This window comes from Dermacentor andersoni, chromosome 2, assembly GCF_023375885.2.
Source record: "Dermacentor andersoni chromosome 2, qqDerAnde1_hic_scaffold, whole genome shotgun sequence".
Taxonomy (NCBI): domain Eukaryota; kingdom Metazoa; phylum Arthropoda; class Arachnida; order Ixodida; family Ixodidae; genus Dermacentor; species Dermacentor andersoni.
This window is the reverse complement of record NC_092815.1, coordinates 97,185,300-97,203,008: the sequence shown is the minus strand read 5'-3', so window position 1 is coordinate 97,203,008 and position 17,709 is coordinate 97,185,300. Positions and strand designations below refer to the sequence as shown.

At 45.6% G+C, this 17,709-nt stretch overlaps 1 protein-coding gene and 1 long non-coding RNA gene across 4 annotated transcripts in view; one reads left to right on the top strand and one right to left on the bottom strand.

Moving 5' to 3' along the window:
* LOC126541593 (calcitonin gene-related peptide type 1 receptor-like) overlaps positions 1-17,709 on the bottom strand; it is a 360,166-nt gene that overhangs the window by 14,604 nt on the left and 327,853 nt on the right. For both annotated transcript variants that reach the window (XM_055076767.1, XM_050188421.2), the window contains 3 exons: positions 14,478-14,544; positions 13,207-13,292; positions 11,080-11,215 (listed from right to left, as the gene is read on the bottom strand). In XM_055076767.1, coding sequence (XP_054932742.1) covers positions 11,080-11,215; positions 13,207-13,292; positions 14,478-14,544 — 289 coding nt within the window. The remainder of the gene's footprint in view (positions 1-11,079; positions 11,216-13,206; positions 13,293-14,477; positions 14,545-17,709) is intronic.
* LOC129387599 (uncharacterized) overlaps positions 1-17,709 on the top strand; it is a 169,667-nt gene that overhangs the window by 138,532 nt on the left and 13,426 nt on the right. Inside the window, exon 4 of one of the 2 annotated variants that reach the window (XR_008614755.2) lies at positions 1,906-2,045. The exons of the other annotated variant lie outside the window; for it this stretch is intronic. This is a non-coding gene — a long non-coding RNA (uncharacterized lncRNA). Of the gene's footprint in view, positions 1-1,905; positions 2,046-17,709 lie in introns of those variants that run through there. 2 annotated transcript variants of the gene reach the window in all.

Below are 17,709 nucleotides of genomic sequence, written 5' to 3'. Positions count from 1 at the left end.
AAGAGCATTGCCCAATTTAGTAGTCGCGTCGGAAGGTATGCTAGGAGGCCTGGGTGGATACCTAAAGGAGGTCTACCTGTCATGTATTCTTCTGCAGGCTCACTTTTCACTGGACTACCTTTGCACTGTGTCGCGGAAAAAAAATCTATATAGAGATCTGTGTGATATTGTCTTACGAGTACCTCCGTATGGATCCTACTATTTTACTGACCCTGAGCAAGTGTTCTTAAACGAGTTCAAAGCTAAGAGGGGTTAAAACGTTTTACTTTAAGTTGCATACAAATACCCTAGATGTGAAGACTTATCTGGAGGAAAAGCGATTTTTCTTGCCTTGGGAGACTCACTGTATCCTTTGTCGGAAGCCAGAAACAATCAAGCATGTATTTCTAGATTGCTGTGAAGCATTTTACAGCGAAGCAGTACATATGGCTAATGTTCCATGAATTTTTGTTCCCCATGAAAGAAACTATCATCATCAATGGCTCATACTCCCTTAAGCAAGCAAAAAATTCAATGGTTCATAGCCGCGTATGGCCGAGGCTACAATAACTCTGCAAAGTGAAGCGAAAAATCCTTAAATTCTTCGTAATCACGCATACAACATTAAGAATACCATGTCGTAAACTGTCATCATCAATGACTCATACCCCCGTGAGCAATAGCTCATACCCCCGTAAGCAAGCAAAAAAATCCAGACTCATAGTTCAGTAAGGTTCACGGCTACTCACTTAGCGTGAACTAGCTACGGTGGCACTACCTCGGTCGTCGTTGTCGGTGATTTCAGTGTGGATGTGTCGGTACTGAAAAGGGAGTGGTTTACGCGTTCCATGTTGCAGACATATCTTTTGAGATGCCGCACCGATCCGGTCCAGCCGACCACTCAGCTCCGTATGTGCATCGATTTGATATTATCAAAGAATGTGACTTCAGTTGCGAGTGCAATAGTGACCACCGATCAAGACAATAAATGAGTGTGGGTACCGTTCGTCACTATGATCCCTCATCAAGACAGTAAATGAGTTCGTACTTTTGTTCAAAATTATTTGTCACCTCCGCATCGGGTGCTAAACAGCTTCGCTGTTCAACCACATTGACAGAGTGCAATGGCTCATGATTTTTTTTCCTCTAAGATATCTTACAACGTATCTGTGAATGCTATCGGCATAAGACTTTTGCAAGTTGAAAATAAGGAAGGTATTCCATTTGAGCGCACTGCTCAGCTCGAACCTGACAGCACAACACTGGGCCGTCCAGCGAGCTGAGGAAGCCGCTTCTAGACAAGGTCTTGGAACCGCGTCCACGGCAGGTGCCCAGACCCACTAAAAAGACCCCGGACTCGAATCTTGTTGATCTGAAAATAAACGTTTACGCTCTCCATTTGACCTCATTATAATTTTAGGCCTCCACAGAATTTGGCAATATAGGATGGCAGTTCGGAACTCTGACATAGACGCAAGGCCGATAAGGATATATTTCAAGGAAAGCATCAGTATAAATATAGCAGTGTACCCGTTTCAAACCCCGGAGCCTGAATGGCTTCCAAGAGTTGAAGAATTGTTAAACAGGCGCGAATGGAATGGGACTGCGCAGAGCCAGTTTCTAGAGACTCTTCCCCCGAATTGAACTTTTTCTGTGACTCTTCTGTTCAAAGTGGCAGTAAAAAAAGAAAAGTGTTTAGCCCAGTGGGTAAGACAGTCGGCTTCTGAGCGTGGGCTCGTAGGTTCAAAACTCACCACTGCCAGCGTTTTTTCTTATTAATTTAGTATGTTTTTCTTCATGGAGTGCATCGCGTTACGGGTTACGGACGGACAGACTGACGGAGAGATGAATACCTGAGTCAGTGGGCTAAGAATGCTGACGCATTAAGACGAATGATGGAAGTGTTTATTATTATTCTTTTCACAGCTACCGCTACGTCTCGAATGAAGGAGCCCAGCAGTTGTGACGGGTGCAAGAAGTTCAACCCATGGTTGGTGATTTACGCTGTCAAAGTACGCAACGCTTGACCCGGTTGGCTATATCTGCAATACCTGTTCAGAATACGAATGTTCATTTCCTTTGACTATATTGATGTTTGAAAGATATAGCCACCTTATAGTTTCCGCTTGTGAGTAAGAATATTTTTTTGAAAATTCGAGAACGATCGGTTGACTTGATTACCGACAATCCATAAAGAGCACCTTTCTGTTTACATACTTTGCGCGTAGCTATATTTTTCAGGCTGGCGTACCGGTGAACGCTTGGATAGAAGCTAGAGGCCAATTGGTGTAGAAACTGAAGTTGTTTCCTCACCCTCAGGGCAACTCGTTTTCATTTCCAATCACAATGTCCAACATTTATGACAGACAATCACAGCTTTGGCGAAGAAACGCGCACTGCAGAAATACTGGGTATCTTTGGGCTTAGTCGTATTGAGTGATTGCTACGTTAGTGCAGGCTTCCCGCTCCTGGAACATTACCCAAACGACTCAAGGCATAGTGACCGCTGACAACGGGTGGTCAAAATAATGCGCATTCACACGGCACGTGCATACAATGCGGCAGCCCGCAATAGGAATTATGTTGGCTCAATCATCTTCGTTGCAATCGGCCGTCAGGTAATCGCAGAATGCCCTGTTTTCTTGCGCTACGACGTCGGCTTAGCTTCCCCTGCTGTGACTGTGACGTAAGAGCTTCAGTCGTGGTGCATTGTTCCAGCGTTTGCAATTAGACATAACAGACACGCACATACATTTTATGCATTTTCCTCTTATCTCCCGGCATTGTAGTTGTCGGATGGGTACTGAATACGGACAGCATGGCGTAACCGCTGCACATCAAAGCGTACTGGGTTGAGACGAACTTCGTTCTCGGCTAGCGGGGGGGAAGAAAATTCTCGCCAGTGTTTTTCGCAACAGCGCTATGGAAGGTCAAATGATAGCGTTCTTTCAAGTAGAGGAAGAAAAGATAGCCAGATTGCCTAACAGACACCAGTTGCCTTGACAGTTACAAATTTCCCTAATCTGTGAATAAACAAGGAAGAGAAGGACGATATGGTTTGCACAGTTCTCGCAGGAGCCAGTTAATAATCAAGTTGTATTGCCAATTATTACGTATCTTGGAATCACTGCTGAAGGGAAACTCTGTTAGGCTGCAAGACAGGACACCCAAGCTCACAAGGCGATCATGCAGTAGAGTTCTTTTTCAAGCCTCTGTTATTTCACAGTCAACATAAGTACCTTCTCGCTCAAAACCTTCCGCTATAAACTCACTTGAGAAATGGCTGTCTTAAATTCTATGCAGCACACCTAAAGGATTCCTTTTGAGACAGAGGTACACAGGAAGACAGACACTTAATGTGATTAGCAGTTGTCGAACAAGGTCTTTGCAGTCAAATTTCTACATTGGGGCTTGTCTTTCTCAGGTCAACAAATGTTTTGAATTGCTTTCCCTGACAGCCTTTAAAAACCCTTTTCCCCCCAACTTGGAGAAGGATAACGAAGCTATATGAATGCTGTCTGGAAAAGGAGTTGTCACCTTGACAAAGACAATGCTCCTTGTCTAATCATTGGCTCCTGAGGCATGCGTTGTGCGACCACTGGTAATCACTTCGCGTCCCCTTTTTGTGTTTTCGCTTTTATGTTTGTACCGCGGGACACAAGAGTGTACTTTTCCTGTTGCCTGAAGCATGCTTCACACTGGTCTGTTTATTTAAACATAGTCAGAGCGAGTAGTCATGTAACGAATATCATTGCGTGGTTCTTGCCTACTGCAAATTCCAGTTTTCTTCTACCGAAGCTACAAAGCATAAGACTTTTATTTGTCTCTTCTAATTTCATGATGCATGGTTGGGCGAGTTGGTGGAGTAACATACTTAGTAGACAGGAAACACAAGGCGAGAGCTGTGCGGTTGTCTCTTTTGGCGCTGCAACGAAGCATCTGTCAATTCCATAAATTTGTCTAGATTTGAACCTGTCATACATAGTTGCGGGAGGTGACTTTACCGTAACTTCAGTTGTCTGCCGCCACTTCTACTTCCGCAAGCGAAGTACCATGCTACTGAAAATTGGGAAGCACCCACTTTTTGTTATTCTTTCAGAAGCCGACGACTTAACGTCCTTCGTTGCTTTAAAGCTCCCACATATCAGTAAGTAAAGCAGACACGCTGAGCTGTTGGAGGTACCAGCGACTTAAGGTAAGTTAGCCCTTGCAGCTTTCGTAAAGAAAGATAAATGAAAGGCGCGAAAGTGAACCACGACACAGCTCGGTTGGCTACTGAGCACTGGGGAAGAGAATAGAGAATGAAGATACACAATAAGGATTAAGCTACGCTATAAATATTATATCGTGATACTAAGAAACTCACAGAGTATGATGCAGATACCTGGCAGTTGACTGAAAATTAAGTTCCTGCTCATCATTAAAGATGCAAGATATTTCATCACAGCTCAAGGAAGTTAGAAAAGTTCACCGAAGGGTTTAGAGCGGGACCGGTATGGTCACACCAGAACATGCAAAGTGCAACCAAATTGTCATCACGCAGGCCATCGAGGACACTATACGAGAGGGGCAAGGCACGCCACCAGGAAGTCTGGTGTTCTTTGGGAGGTTGAGTTTTAATGGCTTTATTCTCCGCGCCAATATATCTTGAAGCAGGTACTTTTTCCACAGCGCCAGCGCATAATGCAAGGTTCTACTCGCGCCGGCAGGTGTTTTCTGTAATGTTTCGGCATTAAGGGGTAAAATAATGTTGTGGTACTTGGTATCTGTGAGTCGCTATTTTAGAAACACACCATGTTCATGGAACACATGATTTTTTTTCCTTTTCATGTGGGACAGGACAACGTTTTACACACAATTACCTAATAATTATAAAACCTACTGAAGAGACAACAGCAAAGAGCCACCGTCGTTGCTGGAGTAACTAGTATCATTACTTTGCGAATATCACACTATAATAAAGACAGAAATGTGCATCTGAGAGCAACGTTAGAGGGATCATTACAGACTTGGACTCTTAAGTATTTGTTTTACTAATGCTTCGACAAACGAAAAGCTTGTAGAGGTATGGATGTCACGATCTTTACGTGTGTGAAACAGCTTACTGCAGTAATACATACATGATATTGTTACGGGGAGAAAAGACGCTTGAAAATACATTTACAAGATATATACGACGGGCAGAACAAAGGCATACAAGATGGAGCCCGTGCGCACGACTATCGTTGATCGTCGTCTTTTTCAGTCCTCTCATTGCACGTTCGCTACTTCAGTGCCTCGTAGCATGACCCCCGGCGGCGTAGGCGCTGTCGAGGCGCTTGGTAGATTTGAGTGACATCACTTCAATCAAGTGACGCGAACGATATCAGAGGAGGATCGCGGTGTGGAGGTATCGAGAGATTGTAACTCGTAGGTCCCGTCTGTCACTTGACGCAAGACACTGTTTGGGCCTGAGTAGGGTGAAATCAGCTTCGCACAAAGTCCAACTTGCCGTGCTGGTTTGCAAAGGAGCACAATGTCACCAAGGTTAAAGTGGGCATCGCGATGACGAGCGTCATATATGCGTCGTTGCTTTTCTTAGGAAGTGGCCAGACGCAGGCGTGCAATCTCACGTGCCTCGGTAGTGCTAAATATGGCTTCTCGGGCTTATTCTGACGTTGTATCGAGAACGCCTGGGAGGATACTGTCAAACGGTAGGATAGGGTCTCGTTCATACAAGAGAAAAAATTGAGAGAAACCAGCAGAATTATGACGGGACGTATTGTAGGCGAATGTGACGAATCCAAGAGCGCACTCCCAGTCACGGTGGTCGGTATAGACGTACATAGCGAGCATTTCTGAGATAGTTTTATTGAGCCGCTCCGTGAGGCCATTGGTCTGAGGGTGATACGCCGTTGTAAACTTGTGCTTCGTAGCGCACATGTGCGATATGTCCAGGACAACCTGTGAGATATAGTAACGGCCTCGGTGGGTAAGGAGTTGTCGGGGAGCGCCGTGGGGTGGTATCACTGCGTAGGGAAGGAAGTCGGCGACGTCGGTTGCACAACTGATAGGGAGAGCCCGCGTGATCACGTACCGGGTGGGGGAATTCGTAGCAACTGCTATCCACTTGTTCCCACTATGCAATAGAGGGAAAGGGCCAAGAAGATCAAGACCAACCCGTAAGAATGGCGCAGATGGTATTTCAATGGGCTGAAGACGGCCAGCTGGTAGGGCTGTTTTTTTTTTTTTTTTGGTGCTGACAAGATTTACAGGAGGCGACGTAGCGACAAACGGAACGGTATATACCGGGTCAAAAGAAACGACACCGAACACGGTCATATGTCTTTGAGACTCCCAGTTGACCAGTGGTTGGGACATCATGCAACTGTGCCAGAACAGTCTCGCGCATATGCTTGGGAACGACCAGTAGCAGATCAGGGTCATCAGGGTGCATGTTATAATGGTACAATATGTCATCTTGCAGCACAAACATACGTGAAGAGGCGAAACTCGTCAGGTCCGTCAGGCTGAGAATGATGTCTCTCAGCTAAGGGCCGCGTCGTTGCTCATCGGCTATATCACCAAACGCGGTAAGTGCGAGGACAGAAGTTGACTTGCCGGTCTCAGGCTGGTCTGGAAGGTCTACAGGATGACGTGACAAGCAATCAGCGTCCTCACGGAGTCGGCCTGCCTTATACACAACTGTGTAAGAGTACTCTTGGAGCCGTAGAGCCCACTGCCCGAGACGCCCAGCTGCATCTCTTAAAGACGAAAGCCAGCATAGTGCGTGGTGATCGGTGATAACCGTGAAAGACCGTCCATAGAGGTATGGGCGAAATTTACCTACTGCCCAAACTAGGGCGAGCCATTCACGTTCGGTGACCGAGTAATTGCGTTCGGCTGGTGACAGAAGACGGCTAGCGTAGGCAATGACACGGTCGCAACCGTGTTGTCATTGTACCAAAACAGTAGCGATACCGTAGCCGCTGGCGTCGGTGCGAACCTCCGTTGGAGCGGACACGTCAAAGTGGCCGAAAATTGGTGGCGATGTGAGTCGCATCGTCAGCTCAGCGAATGCACTAGCTTGGTGGGGACTCCACACAAAAATTTTGTCTTAAGAATGTCCGTTAGGGGTCGTGCGATGTCAGCAAAATTTCTCACGAATCTGCGGAAGTAGGAGCAGAGGCCTGCAAAGCTTCGAACGTCGGTGGCGCAGGTTGGCACAAAAGAATCCTTGACAGTGCGAGCTTTCTTTGGATCGGGACGAACACCGGAAGAGTCGACGAGGTGTCCGATCACAGTAAGTTGCCTGCGGCCGAAGTGACATTTCGTCGAATTGAGCTGAAGTCTCGCCTTGCGGAACACTGAAAAAACTGTCGAGAGACGCTCGAGGTGTGTGTCGAAAGTCGATGAAAAGACAATGCCGTCATCGAGGTAGCACAAGCAGATTGATCACTTTAATCCGTGAAGGAGGGAGTCCACCATTCGTTCGAATGTGGCGGAAGCATTGCATAACTCGAATGGCACCACCTTAAACTGATAAAGCCCTTCAGGTGTAATAAACGCCGTCTTTTCACGATCCATGTCATCAACTGCAATCTGCCAATACCCGAAACGAAGGTCCATCGAAGAAAAATACTTGGAACCACTGAGACAATCAAGGGCGTCATCTATCCGAGGTAAGGGGTACACGTCCTTTTTTTTGTTACTTGGTTAAGATTCCGGTAGTCGATACAGAAGCACAAGCTGGTTGTCCTTTCTGATGAGCACGACAGGAGATGCCCATGGGCTTGAAGAAGGTTCGGTAATATCACGGCCGAGCATTTTGTGAACTTCCTTTTGCATAACTTGGCGCTCAGCGGAGGAGACACGGCTGGGACGTCGGTGTATGGGCTTGGCATCGGCGGTGTGAATCCGATGCTTCACAACCGTTGTTTGTCCCAGTTGTCTGTCATTGAGATCAAAAATGTTCTGGTACGACATGAGCAGGCCCCGAAGCGCGTGTACGTGTTCGCTCGGACTATCAGTGGCGATCATCTTCGTTATGTTATCTAACATCGTGGGGTTCAAATCAATAGCAGCAGGAGGCCGTGCAGCAGACTCAGTTAAGACGGAAATATGATAGTCGGAGGCTGGAGCTAGGGTTGTAGGAGAGATATCCTGGGGTGGGGGGGTCACTTGAAGCGTAGTCGAAAATTCACAATAGGGAGAGATGCGGCACTGCCCTTTATGCTGATGACTGAGTGCGAGAACATGACATTCTGCGAACAGAGGACGGTAGCGTTGGGCGACACGATGTAAGCGCCGTCGTCTACAGGGGGATCAGGAGAAACGTCGACGTACGTCATGGCTAGATGTGGTAGGCGATGTAATCGGCGGAACACAGCCGACTCGGCGCACGATCAGAAGGCTCAACGGCATGAGGTAAGGCAAGCTGGATAACTCCTGCAGAGAAGTCAATAAGAGCCGAATGTGCCGAGAGAAAGTCAAGTCCTAAGATGATTGCATGTGGGCGCTGATCCAAGGTGTAAAACAAAATTGAAGAGTGGCCTCCGGCAACAGTCACACGGGCTGTACAGAACCTAGCAACAGCCGGAGTCACACCATCGGCTACGCGGACTACAGCGATCGGAGCAGGGGTAAAAACTTTCTTCAGACGAATACGAAGGTTTAAGTTCGTGACCGATATGTGGGCGCCGGTGTCAATGCGTGCGATGACAAGTATACCGTCCACGTCTACGTTGATGAAGTTGTGATGTCTAGGTAGTGTTAGCAGAGGAATTTCGGGTCGGGTCGTCGTGGCACGCTCACCTCTCGGAGCTGCGCCCGTCAGTTTTCCGATGAGTGGCAGGAGTATGGGGGAGAAAGAGAGTGACGACGCAGATGGGAGCGGGGCAGGCGTCGGGATGGTAAAAGGGAGCTGTTTGATCGTGCTGGCCACGATAACAGAGCGCTGTCGTCGTCATTGTATACCAGCACTCGGGAACTAGTACCTGGACGTTGGATGCTTTCATAGCTCGGCCAAGGCTACGAGTCCCATGCACAGAGACAATGGCGGCAAATGTGTCCAACGTGTCCACAACAAAAGCAGATCGGCCTGTCATCGGAAGTGCGCCATTGTGCGGAATTCTGATAACGAGGACGAACGAATGGGCTTCGGTATAACTCAGGTGCAGTGGGTGGGTGGTATTCAGGTCCGTTGACTGGGCGAAGCGCCTGTTATCCAGCGTTTGTGAGTTCTTGACGCACAACGGTTTTGATAAGGCAAATGGTTGCATGGAACTCGTCGAGGTTACGCACCTGAAGGGGAACTAGGGAGGCAGCTTCAATCTCACGGCGGATGATGCGCACAATATTGTCGGATGCAGCAGGAACGGGTGGAGCGGGTGGGAGAAGGAGGTCCTTGCAGGTAGACGTCGCAGCTGTGTTCGGAAGACGTGTGAAGTTCGCCGTAACGCGGCGACTTATTGCTTCTTCGAAGCGTTGATATTCACTGATGACGTCTTGCACTGTAGATGAGTTCTTAAAAACCAGAAGTGTATCTTCATCCCCAATAGCTTTCAGAATGTGCGCAACCTTTTCCGTTTCCGGCATTGTGTCATCGGCTTTGCGATAAAGAGTGAGCACATCCTGGATGTACGTCACATATGACTCGGTGTAAGTCTGAGCTCAGCATGCAAGTTCTTTCTGCGGAGCACGACGGCGTCCAATGGGCTTGGCGAACAGATCGATGAGCTTTTGCTTACATACCTCCCAGCTCGTAAGTTCCTGTTCATGGTTCAGAAACCAGACTTGTGCCGTGCCCGTCAGGTAAAATATGATGTTCGCTAGCATCAAAATGGGGTCCCAGTTGTTGTTAGGGCTCACCTCTTCGTACAATTGAAGCCGATCTTCGACGTCGGTATTGTCAGAACCGGAAAAGGTACCTGGGTCACGCACTTGTGTAAAGACAACGGGGCGGTTGGTGGCGGATCGTTGAGGCACGGTTGGTGACCTGCTTGAAGAATTTTCGTCGCCGCCGTGCGCTGGCATTTTAGATGCCGCCAAGGAGTGTCCGCTGCGTAAATCCGTCTTGAAATTTGAAAAACCCACACTCTCCACCAAAATCTCAGTGGGGAAAAAGACGATTTGACAATATATATACAAGATATATACAATGGACAAAAGACAGGCTATACAAGATGGAGCCCGTGCGCACGACTATCGGCGATGGCCGTCGTTTTCTGTCCTCTCATCATCGTTCGCTACTGCAGCGCCTTGTCGATAATACGCAGTCGGTAGAATGCATAATAATATGAGGGAGTGATGCACGAGCAACAACCCCGCCCCCACCTTTGTAAATGGCGGTGCTTGTAATCGTCCGTTATTCCTGCATTCCTCTTAAAGAAACCTGAGATGTTGACAGACTACATGAGCGTATGAGATGCCTAAGATGGTGTTAGTTGCTCTTGCTGCAAAAAAAAAAAAGAAAGAAAAGCTGGTATATCGCGTTCATCATCATCGTAATCATCATGATAATGGCCGTTGTCTATTTATCCTTCATTTTGTAAGATTCATTAGGCACTCACTTGCTTCTAGCACACTGTACTCTTCTTCCAAATTAGTATCCCAATTCCCCAGTCGCCCAGCTCTCAACAACTACCTCAGTCACGCTAGTTCACATTTACCCTGACCTGAGGCCTCAGGCTGTAATGCCACCTTGGGCTTGGTGATGCATGAATTTGTCGATCTACGAAAACATGAACTACATACTACTGCAGGCTGTGAGACAGGGCTAAGTTTACTTTGAACACAGCACAATGAAACGATCATCATCCTTTAAAAGTATTCATAAGTTTACGACGTCCGACATAGACCACGTTATAGCACGGCCTGTTGCTGCTTAAGACGTAAAAGTTCACATGTTAATCAATGTAATGACATGATTCAGCAATGATAGCTTAAGTGTCAGCTTCACAGGCCAAATTGCCCGGTGCCACTAACATTTAAATAATATCAGTCCGAAAACTCAATTGCTTCAACAAGGATGTTTTGAGGGCAAGTCGGACAGACTGGACGCACTTCGTGCATTGAATCTTGCTTTAAAAAAGTACGGTTAAGAAACAAAGAAAGACTTACTTGTAGACCGTCTGAAGCTTTGCTGATATATTGATATACTTCCCATGCTCCACAGTTGGCTGGGCTTCTGTACACAGTCATGAGAAAGTGCATACCAAAGAGCGGGAACAATACCAGCACCGCTCGTACTGCTTTCCTGTGAAAAATGAAAGAGTAGCAAGATCTCAGTACCCGCTAAGCAAATGCTTTAACTATTGTGCAGCAACAAAGAGAGAATGTTGGGAGGCAAGGATGAAATTTAAATTTAGCTATTCTCACGTATTTAATCATAATTACCTATGAATGCGTGTGGTCGAGTTGGTGGGCCAGTTGGTTGAGCATTCAAGCTGCAGCGCTTAATCGACATGAACACAAGAACATGAGGCCTGTTTTGCGTTTCTTTTTATGTTCCTGACGAGCCAGTGCTTCAAGTGAAACGAACAATAGAACTATATTCCACTTAGTTTGGCCCATATTGTACTTATGAGCGAACATGTCCAGTGTTGGTGCTCACATAGCAATACAAATCAAGTCGCCGCTTCCCGTAGCCCCAAACCAGAGAAGCAGAAGGCACGTAATCTGGAGTGTATTTTCTTGCTCAACAAGCTTCGCTGGACCACTAGATATCCTTCACTGCGTTTTTTTTTCTGTGATCGTGAGATTTCTTGCATAATTAAGAACAATGAAGTCCTTTTATTTTATTGATCTAGAATGCATCCTAACGTACCAACACTGTAAGCATGCCTGTTCAGTTGGAAAGTACACTTCCGTGGATGGCATGCAGATTCAGTGATATGCGCAACAAATATGTATCACATATTTCATCACACGCACATTGAGTGAAAGGCTAGCTAGGTTGGTCAGTGACTATAGAACTATGCTGCTGTGAGCGAGGTAGCAGGCTCAATTCGTGGGCCTGGCGGTGCTGACGATGGGACGGAATGAGAAAATGCTCCCATAAACATATTTCTCCGAGCGCTGCACGAGCCAGTTTGCAAAAATATTATCTAGCATCTAATTACGGTGCTAATCATAGGCCACGTATACTTCTTTGATTCATTGCAATACGAACTATCTATGAAACGAACACATATTGATAGGGCATAAATATGATAGGAAACAGATAGGAAAGTCACTAAGCAGAAGATATAATACATGTTGTGCTTTTGAGTGGTCGTACTTATTGAGGGTAAGAAGGCGCATACTGTCGATGCCATCATTGCAAAAGAAAGAGGCACCACTGATACAGGATGTTGATACCATCGTTCAGACGCTCACTGGCAGGAAGCGAGATAGTTATGTTTCGGTATATTGGCTTTAGCACCGGTAACCTCCTTTGTAAAAAGCAGGTGTCGCTTAAGTTGTCCCGAAGATTGAAGTCAGAACAGCCTCACATTGCTTATAATTCTGCGACATGAGACCAAAATGCCAGTTTACTGCAGCATCTGGACGCAAGGCCAGCTTCTGCCAAGTGAAGTTCCGCCATATACACGAGTTAAATCTCAACCGTCGTTTTCGATGCCCCGATGTTTGGGCGTGCTGCATGAGCGGACGTATGTAAATCATCGTCCACTCTGAGAAGCCTCCCTACTCGTTCGCTGTTTATTCAAGAGCGTGGTTTTTCCTTAGCGTCGCAGTACAACCAAAGGCACATTCCTCAAAAATAAATATATCAACATATATGTGCTGACGTTCCGGAGCCCAGCACTGGGACCTCGCTCGCGAAAGCCGAAGTGCATATAAAACAAGCACGTGAGAAAACAAAATCAATAACGAAAATAAAGGCGGCGTAGCGCGTGTGAATGGGTACGTATGTCAGAGAAATATATTCGGACAGGTTACGTCAGTCTCTGAGCAAATAATCACGATTACAGTGCCTTTCGTATTTCCTGAAGAAGAAGCCTCGCGCTGAATGTCCAAGCATCAATATATGTGCTACCTTGTACTTACTTTTTTTCTGTCTACGTTTCCTCCAACTATGACCTTGGCTCTTCCTACAGTTTCTCGAGAAGCGCTTTGCATTCTTCCTGGTCGGAATTTATGGATTTTTTTGCATAGCTTGGTACTAGCAAATCTTTGTCAATCGTTTGCGTAGTGTTGACATAATATAAGTATTCAGTGCCTCATGAGGACTTCCGGATAGCTTACCGAAACTGGCTAGGTTCGCTGGCATGGGTGCTTCTGAGCTTTGTGACGAGGACGCGAATGATGTTGCAGAGGAAAACGAAGTTGGCCTGCAATAGGAGAGGATGGTGAAAACACGACCAATTAGAGAGGCTTAATGGCAAAATGCACCAAGTAAAGATCAGGTATGAACACAGGAACGTAATCAGCTACGAATAACAACGCTGGTAATGTTGCTGTAATCGTATTTCTGTAAACAAAGAATTTTTACAACGCTCCATAGACGTTCACTGGCGCTTCTGTGACTTAGGTGATTGTGAGACAGTATTGCTCGATTTATAATCGTGAGTTATATGCCTTTGGAGATACCTTGAACACAAAGGAACATGTATTGATTCCAATACATGAGAAAAGAATGTAGGCAATGATACTTGTGAAAAAAAAGTTTACATGGTAATTATGGCACTTTCATGTGGTACTCAGGTTAAACGCATATATACGAAGTTGATCTGTGTGCTGTACCTTAAACAGAATGCCTCACACAAATAATCTTATCAGTTTTTACACATTTCTTGCAAACAAGAGCATGTGCGCAAATGCTTATATTCTGTCCTTGGTGTCACTGAAACACATATACCGCGTGTAATAAGAGGACTTTTTTTTACTAAAAGAATTTCTTCTGAATTGCTCGATTTAATTCAAGTGAGCTTTGCCGGTAATAAAAGCTCCATAGCCTTATCAGGCGACCGCCTTCAGAAGTAGAGGGGAGAGAGAGAGCAAAAGATAAATGAAAGGTAGGGAGGTTAACCAGGACTGAGCCCGGTTGGCTACCCTACACTGGGAAAAAGGAAAAGGGGACGAAAAGATTAAAAGTTACTTTCACGGGCTTTGAGCAAGGCAACAGCAGAAGACTTTCGCTTGTCAATGGGGTCGGAGAAAGTTAAAGATACTGCCAGACTAGACTTCTATGATATTTTACTTATATGCTAGGCACCTTTCCGATTGGAATTTCTAAGCGCGGCATAACAACTTATCGAAAGCAATGAGATATTTATTTCATTAGATGATGCTTACCTTCGCAGCTCTTTAATATTGCAATTCTCTCGAAGAGTTTTGATCGACATTAACCTCCTTGCCTTCGTTACAGGAGACGGATAGCGGTTGACACATATTTCATTGAAGAGGCAAACACCCGGTTTATGTGTTTTCGAGTATTACACTCAATACAGCCTAAGATTAATTCCCGGAAAGAGTAGTTGTGTATCTCCGAGGCGAAATGCAGAAGTAAAACTTACGAATAGGCAGAAGAGACCCGGAGCCAGGGTGATCCAGTTGTATCCCTCTATGTTGTCCATCCAGCACCTGCAATCAGAACAGAAAGTGAGCTCGCAGCGCTGACGCGGTTCCTCACATGAGCCATTGCGTTCGACATGAGTGCGCAAAGGGAAGTATCGATGGCAGCGAATCAAAGCCAACGTTAGCACATCACAGAGCCAGCCAGAAGCCAGCCCAGAGCACGCAGAGCAAGCGTTCGTGCAAAAGTGAAGTCCACAACGAACAGGTCGAGTTCGGTTCCGTTGTAAGATACGGTGCCTAGGAATTCATTAGTGCTCCATTCGATGACATTATTAAAGCTGGTATCCAAATTTTTCATTACAAAACTATAAAAAATAAAAAATAGAATACAATACATGACGAAGAACATAATTCTTCAAGGAAATTTAGTGCAGATTCCAGACTAATGAATTGATTTATTGATTCATGGGCTTAAGGTCTCGAACTAGCACTGGGCCTATTAGGGGAGCTTCGGATAGAGCGACTCCGCATTAATTTTAACCACGTATCGGGTTCACTAAAGTACGCCGGGTTCACTAAGGTACGCCTTAATCTATTTCAAAGGGACGCGTTCACGCCTCCTTAGAATTCCAGCGACATCTTGCGCGCCTGTTAGATAGATGGCCAAGCATCACGAAAATCACTCTGTAATTCAAACACACCCAGATCGCTCGCACTGTGGCAATCGATGTTAAGCGAAGTGTCTTGCAAGTAGTTAGTGAGCCGACGTCGTTTGAGGTTCTGCAAAGCGTTACAAGATGGCCAGACGTTTTTGAGTAAGGCGAGCCGTTGGTTTGTGACGCGAGTGTGCGTTTTACGACAGCATGCTACAGCAAGCCGACGCTATAGGATACGGCGGCAATGGCACGCTTAGTGATATATTCTGATCTAAAAAAAGTAAGAAAAATACACCTTACAACACGTTCTATTACAAACTTGGGCTATCCCTTTGCCGGTGTAACCTGCGTGAAACTGTCGCGCTCTCGTTTTTTTTTAATAAGCGAAGTGTTCCTATGCTACGGGAAGGACAGTCACAAAGTTGCCCATTATTCGCGCTTTCCATTCCTGCATCTGCGCCGCGCGCGTGCGCGCTCTCAAGAAAATCGTTGTTAGTGTCGGCACAAGCGGCGCATGCATACGCGTGTGGGATAACAGATGGAGCTATCAGTTTATGTTCAGGAAGATATTGGCTTGTTCCCAACACCATAGATACGTAATCTTATTTAAATGCGAAGCATTCTTGTCCCAGTCAATTACATTTTTTGTTTCGTGTGCCAAGTATCTGGCCGCTTTCGCGAAGCGGCCACCAGAGATAAAGAGAGCGGATTGGAAGGCCATCGTAGTTGAGCTCTGCCCGAATAACTTAGTCTTGTACCCCTTAAGTGTCAATTGCAGTTGAGTCTGCTCAATTTCCTTTTATTGAAGAGGTGAGACAGGAACCTACCAACCCATTGTAAAGCATCAAGTATGAGGCAAAGAATGCTTCGCATTAAAAAAAAAAAAAAGGATTTGTTCAAGCAGCGACATCCCTGTAATTGTGTTCTGCGATAAACTTTTTTTACCACATTTATTCCGTGAAGGTTATATCTTGCACATGAATTCGTAAACATTTATGAAATTAAACAGGAATGTATTATTAGCCCGCAAGCTTCGCTTCGCTTGGCAGTTTAGACTGACAAGGGAAGCCTAGCTGCCATTTATAGGCATTAATTAATAGAAGTGTTAATTGCACGTAGAAATAGTGAAAAGTGGAAAGAGTCCTTGTAATGGCACTGAAAGCCATGATTGCTAGCAGAGAGCATTCAAGAATGCTTGAGAACGTTCTGGCAGTGATAGGATCCTGAAACACAACCTTCTAAAAGTGTACTGAAAGAGTCGAAATAAGTCAAATGGGATTAAATACGAGCCATGAATTGAATACATTCAAGGCAAGCTTGAATCGAGCTGAAGTACGAGGAAGAGCCTATAACGGGAATGTAGAAATGTTAGCCCAGCTGGCAGTTATATTTACGTCCCGTTCCAGTCGGCACACGACTGAATGCAGCGTTCCACGTCCGTTTTACGAGCGCCAGCAAAAGGACACAAGCACAGCGCCAAGCACTTAAAGCACAACGCAGTAAAGAAGCGAGTCTATATCTGAAATTCTTGCCTCTGAGTACTTACCTCGAAGTTTTTCTGTAGGGACGTGAAAACGAACACAACATAGTTATTTAAACGGATGACAAGAAATACTGCCGTAATTATTTACAGAGAAACAGACTGAAATATGTAAAGATTTATTTATTCATTTAAATTTAGTTAAATCAGTCATTTAGTTAATACTGTGCAACTTTTTGTATAGCTGTAAGAATCTTCATTTTAAGCATTGGTAATAGGTGCTCAAAGGGCTGAAGAAAAGCATCGACAAATAACTTTTGTTTATGAAAAGCTCACTTTGTGTTTTCTTCCTATCGGTAACAACCATTCAAGGAATAATAGCAATATGTAAAATTTTCTAATAAGAAATCTAGTGCTGGGGCGCTATAACGTAAAACTATTCCAAACTTTTCTATTCCAATTCTGCTATCAGCCCTCCACGATTGGTCAAAAACTTTTTTCGACCACGCGCACTTCACCTCTCTGTCACGCGACGACACGAAAACCGCGATACCTCCCCATCTGATGTGATGTATACACACTGATCATGCATGACTTGACAGAAAAAAGAAAAACAGTTATTTCTGATTCGACCCCTTTTCGCCATTAGCCCTCGGCTATTGGTAAAATGTTTTCGGGCTGCACCCACTTCACCTGCCTGTAACGCGACGTCTCAAAACCGCACAAACTCACCGCGTCAAACTGACGTGTACGCGATAAAGATGCATTAATATGCCGAACAAAACTGAATTTTCTTCGGAATAGCCGCAGGCTGCCCCGTTCCAAAAGGAATAAAAGATGGCTGCCGCCGATCGCTGAGACGCTGGCTACTCGCACCTGACGGAGAGCATGGGTATATTTGCGTATAATAAAACTTCTTGCGTGGCCGTGTAACGTTTTCGACCCCTTTCGGCGCGTTTACCACCTCATTCTGCCAACTCTTCTTTGCTGAGGGTCAGTTTTAGCGTCATTCTTAAGCTTTCAGTTGCATGCCGTCGTGATTTTCGACCAGCCAGCACAACCTAAGCACGGGAAAGCCGACCAATCGCAGACGCC